Genomic DNA, 21,225 nt, shown 5'->3' with positions numbered 1-21,225 from the left:
AGCACCTTTGGGGTCAAAACACTGACATACAATTCTGCCATTGGATGCAAATTTAGTAAATAAATAACTCAAAGCAAGATTCTATTAAGGAATTATTATGAAAAAAATATTATCTTTAGCACAATATTATGTGGATGTTGTTGTAGGTGTTTTTTTAAAATTATTTAGGCCTATCTTTTGGGTCACTGGGACTGTAGCATGCTCGGCCTTATGATGGTCTGCTCTCAAACTGATGGTTCAAAAAAACTTTATTCATTACACTGTAGCTCCGAATCATACAGTGAACACATTGTGATCACACTGTAAGAGCTAGATTAAAGAAAAAATATTGCAAAGCTGTGGCTTTACAATGTTCTAATAACATTTATAGTGAAAATGCATTAACCATTTTATTTTTACACAAGCATGAAATTACCTCTTAAAAACATTTTTTTAACTTAACTCATTGTAAATCTCCAATTGAGTGCTTTAATGTTTTAATCATGTTTAACTTGAAATATTCATTCATCAGTTTATTCACCCTTCCAGCTGCTATCTGTATGAAGCATGTGATATTTTTTTTTATAATAACATATGAAATGTAGGTATAATCGTTCTCCCTTGTTCAATCATATTGCAGTTGCATTTTTTTCCTAACAATAAAAACAGATATTACAAATATACTGGAGCACGACAAAGGTCATTTACTAGGACTGGTTGATTGCTATGGCGGTGAGTGCACGAGCCATTGCGCGTCTCCTTTAAAAAGCCGGACTGTCCCTTTAATCCAAGGATCAGAACGCTGACGTCACCCAGCCCCCGAGCCGCCTGCGCTGATTGGCTGGAGGTGACGTCAACCTCATATTTTTTTCTTTTTTTTCCTCTCCCTACTGAACCATGACCTCATCGCCTTAGTTCAAGAAAGTGCTAAAGTGCACCTTCAGTAACTACACACCCCTCCTCCCCTACACACACACACACACACACGCACACACCACCCGTTTTAGCTGTTAACCTAGCCTAGCAAAACTAATCTAACCCTCCACGAGCTGACCGCATATCCAGGTCAGTTAAACGGCTGAAGGAGCGGTTTGTAGCCTGTCACCGCGCTTTCATGTCTCGTTTGTTTCTGGCGCTGTCACCCGCTGTCAGCTGCACTGTCCCCCGCCATACAGCCAGGTAAACACCGGCCAGCCCCATGAAGACACCGCCGCTGTCCCCTCACACATGGAGACCAGCTGAATAACACACAGGGGACGCGTGGAGCCCGAGGTGAGTGTTTGTGAGTGTTAATTTGTCGAAACGAGACGTCCTGTTATCAAGTGCGTTGCTACCCTCAGAGTTAGCTTAGCAGCGGTTGCTCGCTATCTGTGCTCGTGCCCACCGCCGCAGCGGCGAGTCTGTCAGCGCGCACTCCCCCCCTTGAAGTGCGCGCCCGTGTTATTATGGGAATTAAACCTGTCCAGGCTGAAGTTATTGATTATTTTATTTTAACAAACATCTTATCGTCTACCGTGAGATCATTTCAAGGTAGGTTGTGTTTTTTAACATATATATTCTGTTTAATTTGCATTCTGTTTATGCCTGTCCGATCAATGGAGTGCTTCATTTTCGCATGCGGACATATCCACGCGTCATAACAACACGGAGTAGGTTTCCCACTCAAATAACGCGCATTGAACCTTTCCATAAACGTGTAGTTTATAACGTGACATGAGCAAAATATGCATCGTTTGTTTAAAAAAAAGCAATGGCCGCATTGTGTTCTATTCTTATTTCTAATCTAGGTCGGTTTATTATAGCGCGCTACGACCGCTCACACTCCATCATTGTTATTAAACGTTATCAAACAGGCCACAATGTACCTTCTATTTCTTTGTGCGTCCTGTCTCTTTGTTATCACAATAGCTGCATTTTTTAGGTACAGATTCTCCACATTTATTTTATTTATTCGCTATTTATAGCTCACGCAGTGCTATTTTATGTCAGGTATTTTTGTTTGCATCAGTATCCATGTCGTGATTATTGTTATGGAGTCCGGGGTAGCCCCTGCTTGTTATATGACCCCGCAATTTGCAGCAGCCCTACTGGGAGAGTATCGATTAGAGGGCACCAGAAGGTTTTATACCTGGTTATGTTGTTTACAGTACGATTATACTCCACTGGGGCTTCTACCATAAATTGATTTCCTCAAATTACTTGATCACTGTAACAGCACCACTTGTGTTCCATTTTCCTGTATGTAATTTTCTGTATAGACTCTACGCTACTCTACCAGGGCTGTCACTAACCCGATTTGTGATGAACACATTCATTATTTACATCCAACTGCTTGGATATACCTATTGCTATCGACCCCATGTAGTAGGCCTACATAAATAAGTGTTTTAAGGTAAAATTTTAGATTCGTGTCAGCTGATATTAGGATCTAATTTTCAGACAGGGAATGAAAACATCCTAGTAGAGCTTAAATAACTAACAGATTAATCAGAAAATTGTCATGCAGCTGCTTTGATGATTGATTAAAAATAACCAATTATTCTCTAGTTCCAGCTTTTGTTGGTAAGATTTGCTGCTTTTATTTTCTTAAGTAATAGGAAACAAAATACCCTTGGGTTTAGGACTAAACAGGGGGTTTTTTTGCACCTTGGTTTTGAGGAAATGGCTCACTATTTTCTGCATTTTATAGACAAAGCAATGATATAATAGTTAGGAAAACAGCAGATCAAATGATAAAACTTTTTTTGTTGCACTTCTACTCAAGGTTTCCCCAGTTTCATAGAAATATGGGTTAATTTGTCTTATAAATCAGCTAATGAATCAGAAGCTGTCAGGAAACAGAACAGAAATACTCTTACCAGACTATTGCCCGCAACTGATAACTAAGCAGTATTTTGAAGGCATACAGGGCTAGGTTATGTGGCTTAAATGTTATCACAATAGAAATATTGATAATTATCATGGTATATGTTATATCAAAATTTCTTCGAAGTTTAAGAATAATGCTTTTAATTTCTGCCATTTGTCATTCAAAACAGACTTTGATTATGTTGTTAGGTAGTGTAGATCATTCATTGCAGATTAAAATCTATCTGAAGTGACTCAAGCAGGAATTATGTACATGGACAAGGAAATGTATTATTCATGTTACAGCATAACCAAACATGATCTCTAATTGTTGTTACCAACTTCTCCACTATAAACTGGTAACCCTATAATCCTCTGTCAGCCCTGTGTTGACAGTGTTGGCCTGAATACCTGCAGGGTCCCTTGTTGTGGTCACATGTGCTCAAAAGAAGCAGTGTGTAAAAGCATGCAGATACAAAGCTTTTAGTTTATAAGAGAGCCTCTGTCACAGAGTAAAGGGCACGACGTGCTCTGGTGATGCAATTGTTTGTGATCTAAACAAACATCTCATGTCTCTCATTGTATGAATCGAAGAGCCAGCTTTATATCAGTCTACTTGAGGCTCTGGCTGCAGGTGACGTTATGCAGGGAGTTAATGAATAACCTGGATGGTATTACATCAGCGATGGTTGCCCTCCAGTTGCTCTCTTTGTGTTTGCCTCTCTCGCTGATGTCTGATATGGTGTTATTGAGCCATCAGCATGCTTAGCTCATGGTTTTGTAGGAAGGGCTTGTGAATATAGCTGCATGGGTTATGTCTTTGTGGAGATAAGTCACTTGCTCAACTATTTTTTACTGACCCATTGCAAAGAAACTTTTATTATCAGCTTTAAAGAGAGTCACTGTAAAGTCTGTTCTGGAAAAAAAAAACTAAACAAGAACAAGTATTGCACTTGTTTTGTACAAATGGTTAAACATGAGAATGGGGAGGTTATACCTGCATCATGTTTTATCTGTGGCTAGGGTTGGTACATGTGTTAGCACTGTTAAATGCAGGTTTGCAGTCCATGTACTCAGCAATAGGGATGTCACGATCTGATCAGAAGGATTGGTTTTGGCCCGATGAATGCATTTTTTAATTGATCGGGATTGGATGTTTTGGGAACACGCCCCACCTGAATCTTTGTTTACATCCACTGTCACACAGGGATGGTAAACAGAGACCACAACTTGCAGCAGATATTTTTCTATTTGTTTTGACTAGACATGTTAAAGTTCAGCTATAACACTACTACTTACTGAAGTGGATTGAGATTATTTTCCTCATTTACAGAGTTCTGTACTCTACAAATCCTACAAGTGGATTTGAGAGCAATATCTACATACATTTTAGTTTGTTTACTTTGTTATTTTGTTGAAAAAACAAATGCTGCACTAAGTGAAATTTTGATAAGAGCCACAAAAATATGTTTGGTTTACTTTGTTATTTATTTAAAAATAAAATTAAAAACCCTTAGGATTGCAGACATTTTTTTCTTGTATTGCATTGCAGAACTATTAAATGCTCAAGCACATACACTGGATTGTAAAGTACTTAAAGTGTGCATTCTGCAACTGTATTATCTAGGTAAATATAAGTATCAGATCAGGACTTGGTATCCACAGATACTCATTATAAAAAGACTGATCTTTGGAGCAAAAAGGAAAATCTTGATTGGGACATCCCTACTAAGCAAGCATGGTTCTCATGCTTTTACAGATGCAGAACTGGAAATCCCAGTGCTTTTCAGGCACTGTAATTCAGATATTTAAATTCCCCAGCAAGATGAAAAAAAAATCCTTCAAAATAAACCTGTTTATCCAGTTCTTCTGCCTTCAGCTGAGTCAAGGTGTAACCACATTGCTTTAAGGTGCACAACCTTGTCCAACTTCATCTTTGGACTAAGTGCACTTGTTTGCATGTGGACTACATTCATGGGAAAGCAGTCAGAAGGATGTTGTTGTTGTTCAACCAGCATAGGACAGATAGAGAAAAAACTTGCTTTCCCAGACTTTAGAAGAATGGGTCAGACCAAATGATCTTCCATACTGCTGAATTTGTGAGAATCTATTTCATAAGTAGCACTGTCAGTTTCAGCTCTCTCCCCTCTTGTATCCCAATCCAGCATCAGCACCAGTAGCATCCCATCACCATCACCCTCCCAATGCCCCCTGCTCACTCCAACCGGGCTGTTTCTATGGCAACAACAGAATCTGCTCCGGGCCTGTACACGCTGTCTCTGTCTCTCTGCTTTCTCTCCTCTCGGTTTGTTTTCCTCCGTTCAGCCAGAGCCTCACAGCAAGCTTCTGGCTGCTGCCTATTTTAGTGCGATAGGCTTGTTTGTTTTTGCTCCTTATTGTTCCTGATAAGGGGGAAAAAAGATGATTTTGCATAAAAGGTCGGGGTTGTGGTTGCTATGTTGAGTAAGCATAATAAGTTTGTGCTCCTTCTCTGTGTCATTCATCATCTTGATTCTCTTCCTTATCATAATCTGGTACTTTCCCATCACTATCATACTCCCTGTTTCCTTTACTTCCTTCATTTTTCTCCTCTCTTCTTATCACACAAACAGGGTCCACTGAGAGCGAGGTTACCATAGGATGATTGTCTAGCGACGTAGAAAGATGCAGCGTGGCCCTCTCTCCCTCTCTGCTGCCACCACACATGTAAACCTGCACACTCCTCCCCTCCCCGTCCCCGTTCACTGCACAAGAGCAAGAAAGAGAGTGATAAAGGAGGAAGGAGGGATTCAGAGAGAAAAAAGTGAGAGAGGCTGGGCGGGTGGTGGGAGAGCAGTCGCCATTAGACATATGCAGCGTCAGATGTTGTGCTCAGCAGCAGGGAAAAAGGGAAAAACAGAGAGAAAGATTCACACCCCTGGAAGCTGTGGTGTTAGCTGCTCGGCTAAAGGGCGCCACGCCATATAAGGTATGATATAACAGGTGATGGGGCAGGTCGTAATGTAGCATGCAGGGGCTGTTGGTGGTAGAGGAGCGCTGGCGTTGCAGCAAGGCTTAATAATCCTGCAGAAAGGCTTCTGGGGTGCATGTTGTGGGGAAAGTGGGGAAACGTCACTGTGTCAGTATGTACTGTGTCGCTGCAAAATTGTGCTATGCTTAAAGTATTAATGGAGAAATCCACATCCAGTCATAAGTTTGACACAGACAGACAGATTAGATCAGCTTAAGTGGATTTGTTTTTCTGTGTTTCTCTCTTAAGATACAGTATAAGCTGCATTATGTTTGTGTGGAGTGCAGCGAGTACTGTCTTCATTGACTGACTTTACTATCCTATGTTTTATTTAACCATGATGTGTCTGTTATGGCGCGTTTGTGTCTGCACACTCATGACTTGACTGTGGCTACTCTCTATTACAGCAGCAGTTTGGGTGTGTTTACAGTGCAGGCAGTTGCTACTGTCTATCTAGATGTTCGTCCATGTTCCTGTGCTGCTCTTGCATCAGGCAGGTTGCCAAGCAGCAACAGCATGTGTCCATCTATGTTCAGGCTTGGCCAGCAGCCTATAGGAGATATAGCATGGATGACGAAAAATGAATATTTTATGGATCTATAGAAGAGTGATGCACAGCCTCTACTGTCATGAATGGCACTGCAACACCTGTCATGTCATCACATAATCCACTCCACATCCTGAGTTTGGTTCAGCTGTCTACAAGTTAGTTTATGTGTGTTTCTCTTTCCCGTCTTTACCTGTGCTTTTCTTTTATGTGTTTCTCTCCTTCAAGCAGTCTCTTTCTTTCCTCCCTGCTCCATCACCACAGTTCCTCTCTTACCTTGAGCTGGCTGAGTTGCTAGGCTGGAGAGATCCTCACTACATAACATCCTTTTGCTACCTCCTCCCCCCTCTCCTCTCTCTAGTGTCAGAACAGAGGTGAAAAGTTGCAGAGCAGAGCCGCGTGAGCATCTTCTTAAGACACTATCAGAACACACAGTTTCTCCTCATCACCTCTCTCTCTCAGTCTCTTCTCTCTTCTCTCAGTCCCACCTTCTCACCACAGTTCTGGTCTTGTTCTGCTTCACAAATATTTCTGTTTACGTTAATATCAGAACACAACGCTCACATGATTTTATGTTTGCTATTTTGCCATTCTCCCCTGCTGCTTCTGCCCTTTAATTTTAAGTTTCTTCTGTTATATTATGCCCACACTTTTGTGTTCTCCGACTTTATCTCCCTCCACTATCTGTTTCTACGCCACTGTCTGTGGTACTCTCCCTTTTCAGCCGAGGTTTAAACCTCCATTTAGGCTTTGGGGTAAATGAGAGGAGGCCCATTCATTTTTCATGACACCATGTGCCTGTAGATGAATAAAACAACACGACTGTATTCACATTCTGACCTTCTCACTTGTCGTATGACACCTGGCTGACCAAGGAAATGATCCTCAATCTACACAGGCCTTTTATTTCTATGTTTTAACAAATGGCACTGTGTGTTTTTTATGGTCATGTGTTACCAGGCACACTTTTAATGACGTCGAATGTTTAGGCGGTGTCATGATTGTGACCAAGGAGGATATTACAGTGATTCGTAATGATACATGCAAGCAGACAGTTCATCATGTTTATGGATGTCTCTCTGTATCTCACACACTCACATTCACAGGCATTCACACATACACAGGATGTCACACAGGCCGTTTGCCTGTGTCCAGACCTGCTCTCTGAATTCCCCTGGCTTAATTTATCTCACGCCCTCAGTTTCCTGTTTCATGAGCTACCAAGAGACCCCCTGATCAACAACAACCAACCGTTACACACACTTACACAGACATGTACACACACACACACACACACACACACACACACGCACGCACACATGTGTTTTACTGTTGTGCATGTTTTCCTAAGTCTTTGGCTTTGTGTTTGGATGTGTGATATTTCTTCAGATCTCCGGACTGATAAATCCCAGCGGATGATCCAGTTGGCTTCTAAGCCTCAAAATAGCTTTTATATTCATCTTTAGCATTGTGGCTATTTTTAATTTTCAAGGTGCTCAAAGTCTGCCAGTAAAAGATGATACGAATGCACAAAAATACAACATGCACTTGTGACTGTGGTGTGGAACTGAACGCAAAATAAAGTTGGTTGTTATCGCTTTGTGGCAGTGGGGTTTGAATGGTTTTATTTGTTGCACTGGCATGAGTGGACTGAAGCTCAGAGGTAATTGATATCTGATCATCATCTATCTCACCATCAGTATCTCAAAACTCGCAGAGTGGCACTGCAGGCCGATACTAGCATTAAAATAAAGCATAGAGTGCCATGCTCTCCTGCATTGATTCTTTTCCAACAGTTAAATTTTCTTTTCTTTGTCTCCTCTTTTTCAGGCACCATGAATCTCTCAGCACTTGCTCCGGTGGTAGCCCTCCTTCACTGACCTCACCTCCTCCTCCTCCCCATCTCTTCCTCCACCTTTCCCTCTCTCATCCACTCCTCTTCTTCCACACCCCATCTCTTAATACCCCGTGTCAGTGACCCAGGGTGACTACTCTGCACCTCCTACTGTACATCATGGCAGGGGAGAAAGGTCCCACTAAGCGAAGTGCCATGGACATCAAGCGCCTGGCGAGCCTCATCCAGAGAGGAACGGGCCGTTTGCTGGTGATTGACAGCAGGACGTTTTCCGAGTACAATGCGTCGCATGTGCAGGGTGCGGTCAACGTCTGCTGCTCCAAGCTGGTGAAGAGGCGACTGCAGCAGGACAAGGTGTCCGTCACTGAGCTGCTGCAACCTAATGGCAAAGTGAAGGTGAGTTAAAGCTCAGCAGACCTTTGAGCAGACAGTTGATGCTTTTTGCGTGGTAGGATGTGATGCAACTGATCAGAGTGCCAGACTGGATTCAGTGTGTCTGTGTGGCAAGCTTCCACCTTGCTGATAAGGGCAAGACACTGGATTTCCACCAGTTAAACAGTCTGTCACATGATCCTTGCAAACTGATGTTAGTCTTCAGTTTTTGAACAAATTAAGCAATCATGATATACATATCATACTAATAAGTGTGCTTCAGAGGTGCTGGAAATTAGATTTTGTTACCTTTGTATAGAGCTAGGCCAGCTGTCTTCCCAGTGTTTCCAGTCCTGCTGCTAAGACAAGCTAGTTGTACACTGATTTTTAATCTTATATTCACCAAACTGACATGAGAGTGGAATTAATATCCTCATGTAACTCTCCGTCAGAATTTGCACTTCCCAATGTGATATACTGATTCTATAAAGATTCAGCAGGAGTCTGTGGATTTCATGACTCAAGTAGGGTTGCAGCAGTATAGTGGTTTTGTGGTTTACTGTGGTGCAGTTATCATACCGTGTACATTAACATATTGAAAAAAATGCAAATGCTCAGGGAATTACACTTTTATTTTATTTATGACTGTTTACACATACTTATAAGGTGGGCTAATAAAGGGTTTATTTTTTTAAAAATTCTTTCAATTAAAAAAAATAATAATAACAAAAAATTAAAATCATGATATTTTCTAAGGCGATTATCAATCTCATACTGTTGCAAGTCTAACCCAAGTCAAGATTTTGATGTATGTCATTTTTTAATACAGCATTTTGTTCGTTCAGTATATTCCCTCATTTACACACCAACAGCACCTAGTTAAAATGTGATTATTCAACTTTAAAAATGCATGAGTACTTACTGATTTTTTTGGGATTTACAAGGTTTTCCAGTAACATGCAAAGAAAAGACCAAGTGACTCTTCTTGCAAATGAGGGTTGCGAATTGAGGTGGTGCATTCACAGTACAGTGCACTGGGACAAGTCAGCAAAATCTCGCTTGTAGCAGAATCAGCAAGGGAATGCAAAACAGGAATACAGCAGTGACTTCGGTGGCAAGTTATTCCATGAAAGAATCCTTTGTTTAAATGGACAGGGAGACACAGGACATATGTTGGTCTGCAGCTCTATGTTCAAGTGTTAAAATTTAGGGTATACTCTTCTATAGTGGTAAATCAATGTCGTGTGTTGCTTTTGCAATAGAGGGATGTGGTTTTAAGTATTCACAGATACAGTAGATCCAACAAGTTAGTGTAGTCAGAGCAAATACTTTGTTTGAAACAGAGGTCTCAGATTCAAGATCAAATGTCAACAGTTGTTGCTTAATTGCTGAGGTGTCCTTTAGTAAGGCAATGCCTCGTGGGTTTCTAAGAACATTTCTGACAGCCTTACCTACGTACCGCTGTGGTTACAGATTGGCCGCCCCTGTGTTAGCCCAAGCCTGCACCACATCAGTGGGTGCTATATTTGTCAGGCAGGCGGGCGTACTGTAGGTTTGTTGCTTATCAGTGGCCCTGAAATCGGATCCTCCCGTTTTCCATGACTTCTCCTTCGAATATGACAGCCTTTTTTCCATGGCCTGTCCACCCGTGGCACGCTGACTCCTGTATTTTTAGTCACTGTGTGAAACTGAAGGAACTCTGAGAGGGGAAATCTAAGTGGGAGGGGGGGGTTAAGTTTGTGTGTTTTATGTGTGGGCTGTGTTTAGTGCCCCCGTGTAGTATGCACACATCACCCAACAGTTTTACATGTTGGGACGAACACATCAACAAAGCTGTGGACATTGCCGTTGAGATTCCTCTTCTTGGCTGCACACACTCTCCAAATGCTATTTTAGGAGTTCATTTAACTTTTAAGCACGGTACACCCAACACAATAAATCCACAAAGGCTGATGACACATAACAGGTGATTGGAATTTTTTTTTAGGTGTGACACATTGGGTTTGAATGGCAGCATAAAATTTGTTTTGTTGCTTTACTTCCTGGTTGCCAGGAGTCTGACCTGTAACACATCTCATTCTACTTATGAAAACGATTTATGACCTGCTCCTATTTTATGTCCTGTAGATACTGTATCAGTCCTGGAGTTGTAGCAAACAAACGAACTCTGTTTCCATTTGGTGCACAGTTAGAGAACTTTAATCACCAAAATCACGCCCTGCCCACTAAATGGCAAATAATTACACATCATTGCTTTAGATTATTGCTTTGCTGCCCCTGTTGGATTACACTTCACGCTTGTAGGTGACTGACACTCTCCTTATGGTTAGATGGTAAAATGGAGGAGAACTGTGGATTATTGTTACTTTCTCACGTCAAATGACCTTCGGTTCAGCTAATAGCGTCTGCATAATTGGTACATTGGCTGAGAGTCCCCGTGCGCCTGCTGTTTCTCACTGACTCTCTGTTACACCAATTACTTTTAATTCAGCTTTATTGCAAGGGCTTCTGGCAGTCAAACCCACATGCTTTCCCTACTCAAAATCTACCACTATTAACTGGACAAGGATCTTGTGTAACACCCCTTATATTGGTGCATTCTGCCGGAGTTACACGTACCTGGGAACAAAAGGATGCTGCTAAGCCCGAAGGCCACACGGGAGATCCTGCATCTCAGAATATGTGACTCATCCCGACCAAAACATGCTCAGATAATGGTTTTGTTTTGGGTGGTGATGATGCATGACCTACTCTTGTAGTCTACGGATTTAGACAGGGAAAACAAAACAAGGACAAAAAGCAAAGCTGGAGAGGTTGAAAAAGCTGGAGCTGAAGAGCTGTGAAGTGTGAGAGGTTTTGGATCTGGTCAGACACTGAGTTTCATTTCTATAGTCAATGCAGCAAGCTTGAGTGTGTTTCTATGCTGCGTCTATTGGGTCCATCTCTGTGTGGGGCCCTGTGGTTGGCAGGTGTCACACTGTGGCGCCCCACAGAGCCGTGCTTCCTCCTGATTTCTCTCACTTTCACTCTCATGACAGCTCCGTCTGTCCGTCTCCCGCAACTGTATCCTGCAGTTCTCCATCACCAACCCGTTCCTTCATCATTTATTCTATTTTTCCTCTCCTCTTCCTCTCCCTATCTTGTGTTGCCCCATGGCTGGTTTGTTATTATCCATCCCCCATCCCCAGTAAAGAGGATAAGGCTTGCGATTAATGCTAGGCTGGATAAAGCTGGAACTAGCCGTGTGAGAGAGGAGGGCCCGACGGACCCAGACTCTTTTGTTATTGGCTAAGCATGACATCATCCCTTTTGTGTGGCCACTGGCAGGCCGCGGGCTGGGCACGTGCAGACGGGTTGTGCGGTGTTAAAGCCGGCTCCCAGCTAACCCCTCACACACACACGCGCACACACACACACACACACACACACACACACCATCCTCTCTACCCCCCACATGGCTCTGAGCATCGCCAGGAGCGGCCTCAGCCAGCCAAGACAGCAAAGGACACCATTGTGGCTCTTTGTTGGGAAAGTGAATGCAGGAAGCGGGAGAGCAGCACTGAGGGTATTCATGGATGGGCTGCTGCCTCCGCCTCCTCCCTGGCTGCCTCCCGCCTCACATCCCATTGAGCACTAATAGCCTGCATCCCCCAAGGCGCTGCACTCACCCTCTTTCATAGAAGCTCCCAACGCTTCAGTTAACTGAGCTGAATGAACATCCATGACCAGCACAGCAGCAATCAAAATGGTGTCCTCTTTCTTCTCCCTTTCACATCACATCCCTTCATAACTTCTTTATTAATGCTCTGTGTTGATGTAGGTCAGAGAGAGCTGGATACAGTAGGTTGGGTGGTGGTGGACCTCTGCTGGGAGAGGGATGGCACAGGCTTAGTCGGGAATGGGGCTTCCTCGTGCCTTTTCTGACAGTCTGGAGGGCAGGCGGCTGGTTTCTTGGCTTAAGCCTGGCTAATCCCTGCTGCTGTGACGGGGACAGCCGGCCAGGCAGGCCTGACAGATGGACCAGAGGTTTTCACTACCAGCAGCCAGCCTAGGGAAGCACCCTTGCTCCTATGTGCGAGCATGTAGGCCAGACCTCTGATGAATGGGACCCAGAATAAGACAGAGAATACAGCAGAGACGGACGTTACTTCTACAAGCTGTCACATGTTGGAATGTGGTGGAACTTGAATATTTATAAACACAAGCATGATTCAGGACAATTATTGTATTTTTTTGTTGAAGAGGACCCAGATAGAGTAATACATTTGGCTGTGATTCAGCATTTTGATGTAAACTCAAAAACTGCTTGATCACCATACTTATGGTGGTTTGTGGTATCAGCCAGATGTGACTGCACCACATCAAAACCTTTTTTTCCACAACTGTAAATGTAAAACTTTGTGTTTACGCTAACAGTATTTTATTACACTGTGTTCCATGCAGTATATGGTTTACAGTATGGATGTATGATAATATCGGCACATCACTGATATTAGCCGATATTGACTTTAAAATGAGATATTGCAATAGGCCAACATGGTGATTCCTGTTGATTTGACAAATCAATATTTTTATTTATTTATTTTTTAATGGACAAAGTCAACATTTACAAATCATCAACCCTGAGTTAAGCACAAGTTTCTTGTGTTTTAGTTTTGCACAGTGAAACCTTATTTTATTTATTGAAAAGCATTGTATATTAAGTCTCCATCTGCTTGATTGCCATCATGCATAGTATGAAGTTGATTCCACTACAGAAGAGACTTGATGATCACTAAAATTGGGTCAGGAAAAAGTGGATATATTGATTGCCGCAGCGGTTATCAGCCAAATGAGTTGTTATATACTGACATATTGGATATCAGAAAAAAAAAACCTCAAATCTAAACTAAAGCCATGAGTGCAAAATGTTGGTACCTAAGCATGCATTTGGATAAAATAGACGGGTTTAGACGAGTGACCCAAAGCTGCGAAGCTCACCACAGGGGTCCAAGGCTGCTCTGAGGCAGCTCCATCAGCGACACCAATCTGCCTCTGTAGTATCACCATCTTGCCTATTATCTTTTCTATATTATTTTAGTAACTCCCCAGCATCACTGCTAGATGTGCAGACACATATATACACGCATACACACACACACCATCAGACAGACTCATTATTTCTACGTATGATTAGAAAAGATCAGAGGAATAGAAATTTTAGTCTACAATGGAACCTTGCAGCTTGTTCAAAAAAATTACATGTATTTTTATTACTTAGAAAGTAAGGTACCAAAAACGGGCACCAGTACCAAATTTTCCTGGTTCAGAAGGTGAAGCGTACCCTACCCTAATCAACAAGCAGTTTGACAGAAAATTTATCAACAGCGATTTTTGAAAAGAAAATTATTATTTTGATAATTTATCGAGAAAAAGGCTTGCTTTTTAAATGAAATGATTTGCCGCTCTGTTTTCTCAAATTATAAAGTGTATTCTTTTTATTTTCTGTGTTGTGTTCTGATTGGCTGTGTTTAACAAGCAATTTAGGACATCCACACTAGCTGAGGGAAATTGTGACTTTAAACACTGTCTGTTGTTTTGTTATATATTGAATTCAAAAAGAAATAAACAGATTTATGAAGGTATGTGTTAGTCGCAGCCATAATCTGATGCTTTGCCATGTGAATCATGCCACTTACAGAGCTAATCATCTGCACTATTATTTACAGTAAAGTCCCACACCTGTAATTACAGTCTAGTATGTCTGCAAGTGTTGTGATACCAACATATTAGTCGTGCTAATGAACAGAAGCTCAATTATTGTTGTTTGGTATAATGGCCACGTAGCAATAAAGAGAGCCAGGCGATGGGTCTGTGATCATGTCTGTGATCTTAATTGGTAGGATTGGCTGAGTCCCCTGCTGCCTGGCACAGGGGGAGACTGCACGTGACCAGCTAATGCATTTATGCAACGAAGAAGATCCCCGTCAATTCCACTTATGACGCACCATATGTTGCATTTGTCTTTCTGTGAAGGCTATAATGATACATGATGGGAAATTCGTGGATCATTTTGGGGGTATCAAGGGCGAGTATTTCTAACCTGCCTGTTATTAAAGTGTCAGTCACAGGGCAGAGTCACAGGTAATGTCTTTGGAAAACACCGAACCATTTTCATAATGGTTTTGCATTTTCCAGTTACTACAGTGCATGACTTCAAAATGAAGGACAAAACATGAGCGCTTCATGTGTCATCCCTCCTGACAGCAGCAGTAGAATGGAGAACTTAGCTGATGACTCACTGCGTGGATTATTTCCCAGATTACCCAGAGGGCAAACTCAGGGAATTTTTTGGTGTGTTTCATTCACATTTTTCCCTTGCCAAGTTTAAACAAAGACGCTGTAGCCGGCGGTGGTTTTCTGCAGAGCAGGATATGTCATGTTTGCTTTGATGAGGTCATGGCATGAATCATTGTTTGCTTTAAAGATCCTACTGTTTGACACAGACACCCACTCACATACGGTGTGTCGTTTCAGACATAACCCACTGCACCAAAGAAAGAGTAACATTTATGTAAAAATGTATTTTTACTTCATGGACGTAAATGAAAGATGGTGGAGGGAATGATTCATAGATGATTTGCGGATATGAAATGTGGCTTTCATTATATGCAAAGTGAGGAGAATGACATGGTCTAACCAGATCTGCAGGATGCATGTGCTCTCTGTAGACAAAGATTGTGTGTGTGTGTGTGTGTGTGTGTGCGTGTGTGTGTGTGTGTGTTTTTTAAAGGTTTTATGACATTCTGTTGTGTGACGCTGTGACCAAATCAGATGACCACATCTCTGATGATGACCTCACACTGCACATGCACAGAGGCATCAGGGACTTTCAACACCCTGCCACATCTTCACATCCTTGTCTCAAACACACATACACAGACAGGCACACTGTGTAATACTATACTTACGAGGAATTTCCACCAACAACATTAACCCTTAAACTTAATCTAAACCCAACATGATGCTAATCTGAACACAAACCTGTTTCCTAAACCCATAACTACTTAATATTCAGTCCAAGTGCAGGAAACTGTGACACGCAAACACACACACACACACACACACACACACACACACACATCACACCTACATAAGCATACATGGCTGTGGCAGCTGCCAGTGCCAGTCAATGACATCATCTGGCCCTGGGGGGTTATCTTTACAGCGGCGAGTGGTGTATGTCACACCCTGTGTGGCGAAGTCTTAAACTGACGGATTAACTGCCAGGAGAGGTCAGTGCCTGTTGCAGCAGGCATTGTATATAGTGTCAGGTGTGTTTTGACAGTGTCCAATCATTAAGCCAGTTTGTTGCCACAATGACACATTAAGCTGCCTAAAACTGTTCCTACAACACAATCTATAATATGAATAAAAAGAGATTTGTGTGGTATTTTTGATGAATCAATTTCAGGGCTGCCTCTTGCACACAGTGCCATCTTGTGCTCTTATTTTGACATTAAAATACACAGTGCATTTTATTCTCCTTTGTTTACTCTTAGGCTCCAAACAATTTAATATTGAAAGTCTGAGCTGAAAACACTGTTAGTTGAAGCGAGTCTTGCTGCAGTCGACTTGTTTTCTGTGGGACATCCCAGAGAGGACGGACTGAGAAAACTCGGACTGTGCTTCAGGAATGTGGGGCCATTTTTAGACTGTTTGTGCTGATGTTGTGTCACAGGCCAGTTCACACACAAGCACACATACTGCCCTGCTCAGCATTGACCTTGTCACTGGTCAGTAGCACTGCTGAGGTCAGGGGAAACCATGTTTCACTTTCTTACACAAGCACTTACCGTACGCGGTCGCTGTTTCCACAATTCCACAAATATCTTTCGTTGCTGCCCTCATCTATATTTCATGGTGTGTGTGTGTGTGTGTGTGTGTGTGTGTGTGTGTGTGTGTGTGTGTAGTGACTGTTTTTACAGAGGAGCCTTGACTTTCAGGCCAAGCTTTGACTCGCAGCCTTCTGTCAGATCTTGTTTTTCTCCCACTCCTTTTATATTTTATAACACTGGGTCACAAAGAAACATGTAGAGACTTCTGTCTCTTGCCCAACACCTTTATTCTTTCTCTTAAACACCCACATTTTCTCTTTCACTAATACAGGAGCACACGCTTGTCCTGCTTGCTTTCTTCAGCTCTGTCTCTCCTTCCCGTGCAGTCATCTTCTTTCTTTCTCGCCATCTCCCTTTGCCCCCCCTGTGACCAATCTTTGTTTCTGTCCCGCTGTGATTCCAGCCTTCAGATTGTTTAAAAATGCTTGGGTCGGATCATAGCATTTGGTCTGCCAGTGCCACCTTCTGTCCCTCTTTGCACCATCCTCCTCCCTCTTATCCTTTTTTTTTTTTTTTTTACATCTGATCGGCCTCCTGCCTAAATTTTCCCACTGCCCACCTTCTTGGGCTTCCTTTTCCCCTTCACCCATGCAAACACACACACACGCACACTTTTCATCACTGTCTCCATGGCCCCTCCTTTTTACTTCTCTCTGCCAGTGGCATTCCTTGTTTACCTGCAGTGTGCATGCGTCAGAGCGCCCGGGCCAGCACAGTAGTAGTAGTGATACTGTAGCACTGCAGAGGGATGAGAGATCTGTACTACTGCTGCAGTCTGACAGCCAGCCCTGCGCTCCCTTGGGTCATTGACCTCCAACACTGCAGCAAACTCCATGCATATCACATACTGAGCTGGAGGCATAGATTTAGTGTATCATTGAAGCAGAATCTCAAGTATAATCAATATCATACCATAAAATACTTCTATTAAATGAAGAGGCTGCTGTTTGTTTTCCCTTACTCGCAGAGAGCACAACTGGCATGAGTGGAGATGTAATTTCATCCCATTATCTTAAACATCGAATTAATCCTCTACGTTTTGTATGAACTAATTGTCTGTTAAATCTGTCCGATCGAGCTGAATTTGAATATGCCTCTTTTTTTGTAACATGACATCAACACATCATTAAAAACCAACAACCTCAAGAAAGTGCAAGCTAGGAATTCCAGAGACTGAGACAGTAGGTCTGTCACCATATTGAGGAAAAATACTTAATGTAGTAAGGACAGATTAGTGTCACTGACAGCATACACAGAAGACACACACAGCATCACATATAAGTCAGAAATCAATAGCAGGGATCACCCACTGCTTGTTTTCAGTGTTGCTTTCGAAGTGTTAAAGGTTACAGATTACCCTGATGAAAATGTCATAAATAAAGCAAGTGTAATTACTTCATCAAAGTAATGTGACTGATCACATTTGATTACTAATGATTACTACTGATTTGCAGTTACCTTAACTGACTTATAGATGCTTCCTTAGGTTTGACATTAAGATGATGACAGCACTTTCAATGCTGGTAAAAAGGCTTTACACTGCAGTAAAGTTAAAGCCCTTTTCTTATTTCAGATGGAAAATATTGTTAACTTTCCATCACTGAAAGGCCTTCTGAGCCAGCAGTGGTACATTTAATCAAGTAATGTGCTTAAATACAGTTCTGAGGTTCTTCTATTTTACTTGAGTATTTCCATTTTATGCTACTTTCTACTTTTACTCAACTACATTAAATATTGTAAATATTACTTTTTACTCCACTACAATTATTTTAAAGCTTCCATTGCGTTACTTTGTTTGTTAAGATTTTGCATCAATAATCTAAATTTGCAGTTATCGTATATTCTTATTGGTTAAGCCACCCAGCTCCACCTTTACCAACTGCAGCATTGAAGTGATGAACACATTATTGTATCAATAATTAAAATTCAAAAATATTATATATCTTATTCTGAAATGGGCCATCCTGCATAAGGAGTATTTTTACTTTTGGTACTTACTACTAAGTATATTTTTATGCTGATATTTTTACTTACGTGAGATTTTGAATGCAAACATTTTACTGGAAACCAAGACATTTTACACTGTAGTATGACTACTTTTACTCAAAAAGATCTGAATACTTTGTCCACTACTGGCAGCCAGGCAATGGCAGACTCAGGTTGCCTAATAAAATGTGTATTGATCTGTTGAAGACAAGAGGTGTTGCAATTTCAAACAAGAGAACCGATCAAAAACAACACTGAGTGCATCCTGCAAAATGGATGAATGAAGCCTGTCTGGACATAGTTCCTTGTAGACCATCCTACACTCTATGCTGTTGCATAGAGTGTAGGAAATTTGTCCCAATGGCACGCATTGTCTGGAATAATGCCAAAAGAAGGCGTTCTGGCAGAATGAAAATATGCAAAGCAACATAATGATTGTTATATTCTAAATGCAATGTTTTTACCAAAAAGATTATATTCAAATGTAACGCCTTTGTAATCACCAACATTTTTGATTATTAACTTTTTGCCCTTAATATGACCTTTTGCACTGCACAAGTAACAAATAAGACTGTTCTGCTGTCGAGTGGGTCTGTGTGTGCTGGTCATGTATGTACACTTAAAGGTCTATAATCCCTAGGTGTTGAGATCAGGATCCCAAATTAGATCTTATCCCATTAGGATTATTAGCCAAAATTACCCAGGGTTAGTAAAGATGAAGTCTGTAGTAGGGGATTTAAAATAAAGAGAGGCATGCAGATGAACATGTACTGCACTGCATTGAAATCTGTCACTGACAAAGTCATGTAACAGAAACAGCCAGTGGTCTGTACAGTATTCTGTATGTAAGTATATAATGGGCTAGATGCTATCACAGGTCATTTGTGTTAAGTATTTTGGAGGGCTATAATATGCCTCTATTATCAGGGTTCCCACAGTCATGGAAAACCCTGAAAATTCATGGAATTGCACAATCATGTTTTCCAGGCCTAGAATAGTCATGGAATTGGTAAAACTATTTGAAAGCTTTGGGCTGCGGGTGCTTGCCGTCAGTTTGGTGTGTCACAGCCTTTAAAGTCAAGAGCTGTCACTCTGCAGCAAAAATCTGGGGAACAAAATGTCCCCAGAAGTAGGCTACACTGCACAACAGTCGACTAAGGGGTCTCTGACTGATGACTTGAATCTCCGACTTTCAAAAGGCAGCCCTACCTGTAAGTCAGTGTTGGTGCTGGATGCAGGCAGGCAGAACTAAGTTCAGTTTTGCTTGACTGGAGCTCCTTGTGACCAGACTTCAGAGGCTGACCTTGTCCTGTCTAATTCACCTGCATGGCTGTTCGCCCAGGCGCTGTGTCACAGCTGTTCTGTAAGCAGAAACACAGAGTAAGTGTATATACTATCATCATCGATAAGGGATGTTTAGCCATGCTTAGAGAGTCCAGTTTTGCCTGGAAGCTAGCGGCTTTTCAATGGTACGTTTTAGATGAGGATGGTGCTCTGTATATTAAGCCTTTGAAACCTGAGCAAATTGGTCTGATTTCTTTCAAAAACATGGGTACAAAGGACTGAGCAACTTAACAAGACATGGCTCAAAAATTTGCAGGACATTGTTTAAAAAAATAGCAAGACAGTTACTTGAAAACAGTAAAAAAGAAACATGAATACATGAATAATGAGAATACATGAATAAGGAGATAATTATTAAAAATATATTCTTTTTTTTTTTCTGGACATTTTTACCTATATATTTTCCCAAAAAATTTATTTTGTTCCCTTTTTTGAACTAATTATCAGGCCGGCACATTTCTCGCCAAGTTGCCCATTGTCTTTATCCTAATGTTTTTGAAAGAAATCACATCAATTTAGGTTTAGGTTTCAAGGGTTAAATAGCTGTTAAAGGCACCTGAACGCACACACAAAAAAAACTGATGTTGATCCAGGTTTCAAAGGGTTAAAGTAAACAAAGAAACGCAGTGGGTTGCCCGGTCTCATCCTCGTCCCCCTCCATCTTCTGTTTCCCCTCCAAAGTCTGCCTCTTTTTCTCGCTTTGCCTTTCTCTTCTCCCCTGTCCTTCTCTATATTTTACTCTCTCCACCTCGTCTCCATCTCTCCTTGCCACACTACTCCACTACCCCCACCCTCTTCATCCCTCCCTTCCGCTTGCCCTCCTTCCTCCTCCTTCTCTCCTCTCCTGTCCAGTGGCGGTTCAATGATGCAGTGATTCATAGCTGCAGTAGGCTCTTCCTGATGGTCATGTGACCAAAGCCTGCCTGACAACATGGGCAACAACACAGCCTGACTGTTGTGCGCGCAGGCACATGCTCACAGTCTCTCATACAAACACTCACACACATCTATCACACCAGCGCATGCTCACATCCTCTCATCTTTCACGCAATCTGATATAAACAGCATCACACTGATGCACTGATGGATGCCCACACCCTTCTCAATATAGCCAGTTTTTATGATTCTACTGGCGCTACCTCCCATTATGACAAACAACCCTCTCAGCAGAATCTGCACAGTAAATATTACTGTCACAGTTGCGTGGCGCAACACTCAGCCCTAATGCATTATTCATAATCCTTTTCTTTATTTCCATAACTTACTCTGGCATCACCTGTAGTTCATCCTGCTTACCTCTGCAGTCACTGGCATCCATAGCACCAATGTTTATTGTCCCCATAAACCCAGCCGTGTGTTTGTGAGTTCATCTTGTTTTTCTTATCACTGCTTCCTGGTGTGTATCCGG

At 41.9% G+C, this 21,225-nt stretch overlaps 1 protein-coding gene across 1 annotated transcript in view; it reads left to right on the top strand.

The window, feature by feature from the left end:
- The first annotated feature begins 1,405 nt into the window (after positions 1 to 1,405).
- Positions 1,406 to 21,225, top strand: part of dusp8a (dual specificity phosphatase 8a) — a 49,308-nt gene continuing 29,488 nt past the window's right edge. Inside the window, 2 exon segments of the mRNA XM_042496335.1 lie at positions 1,406 to 1,509; positions 8,214 to 8,634. Of these exon segments, the coding sequence (XP_042352269.1) occupies positions 8,398 to 8,634 (237 nt within the window). The 5' untranslated portion in view covers positions 1,406 to 1,509; positions 8,214 to 8,397.

The sequence above is a fragment of the Plectropomus leopardus genome, chromosome 11 (assembly GCF_008729295.1).
Source record: "Plectropomus leopardus isolate mb chromosome 11, YSFRI_Pleo_2.0, whole genome shotgun sequence".
Classification (NCBI taxonomy): Eukaryota; Metazoa; Chordata; class Actinopteri; order Perciformes; family Serranidae; genus Plectropomus; species Plectropomus leopardus.
This window is presented reverse-complemented; position numbering and strand designations above follow the sequence as displayed.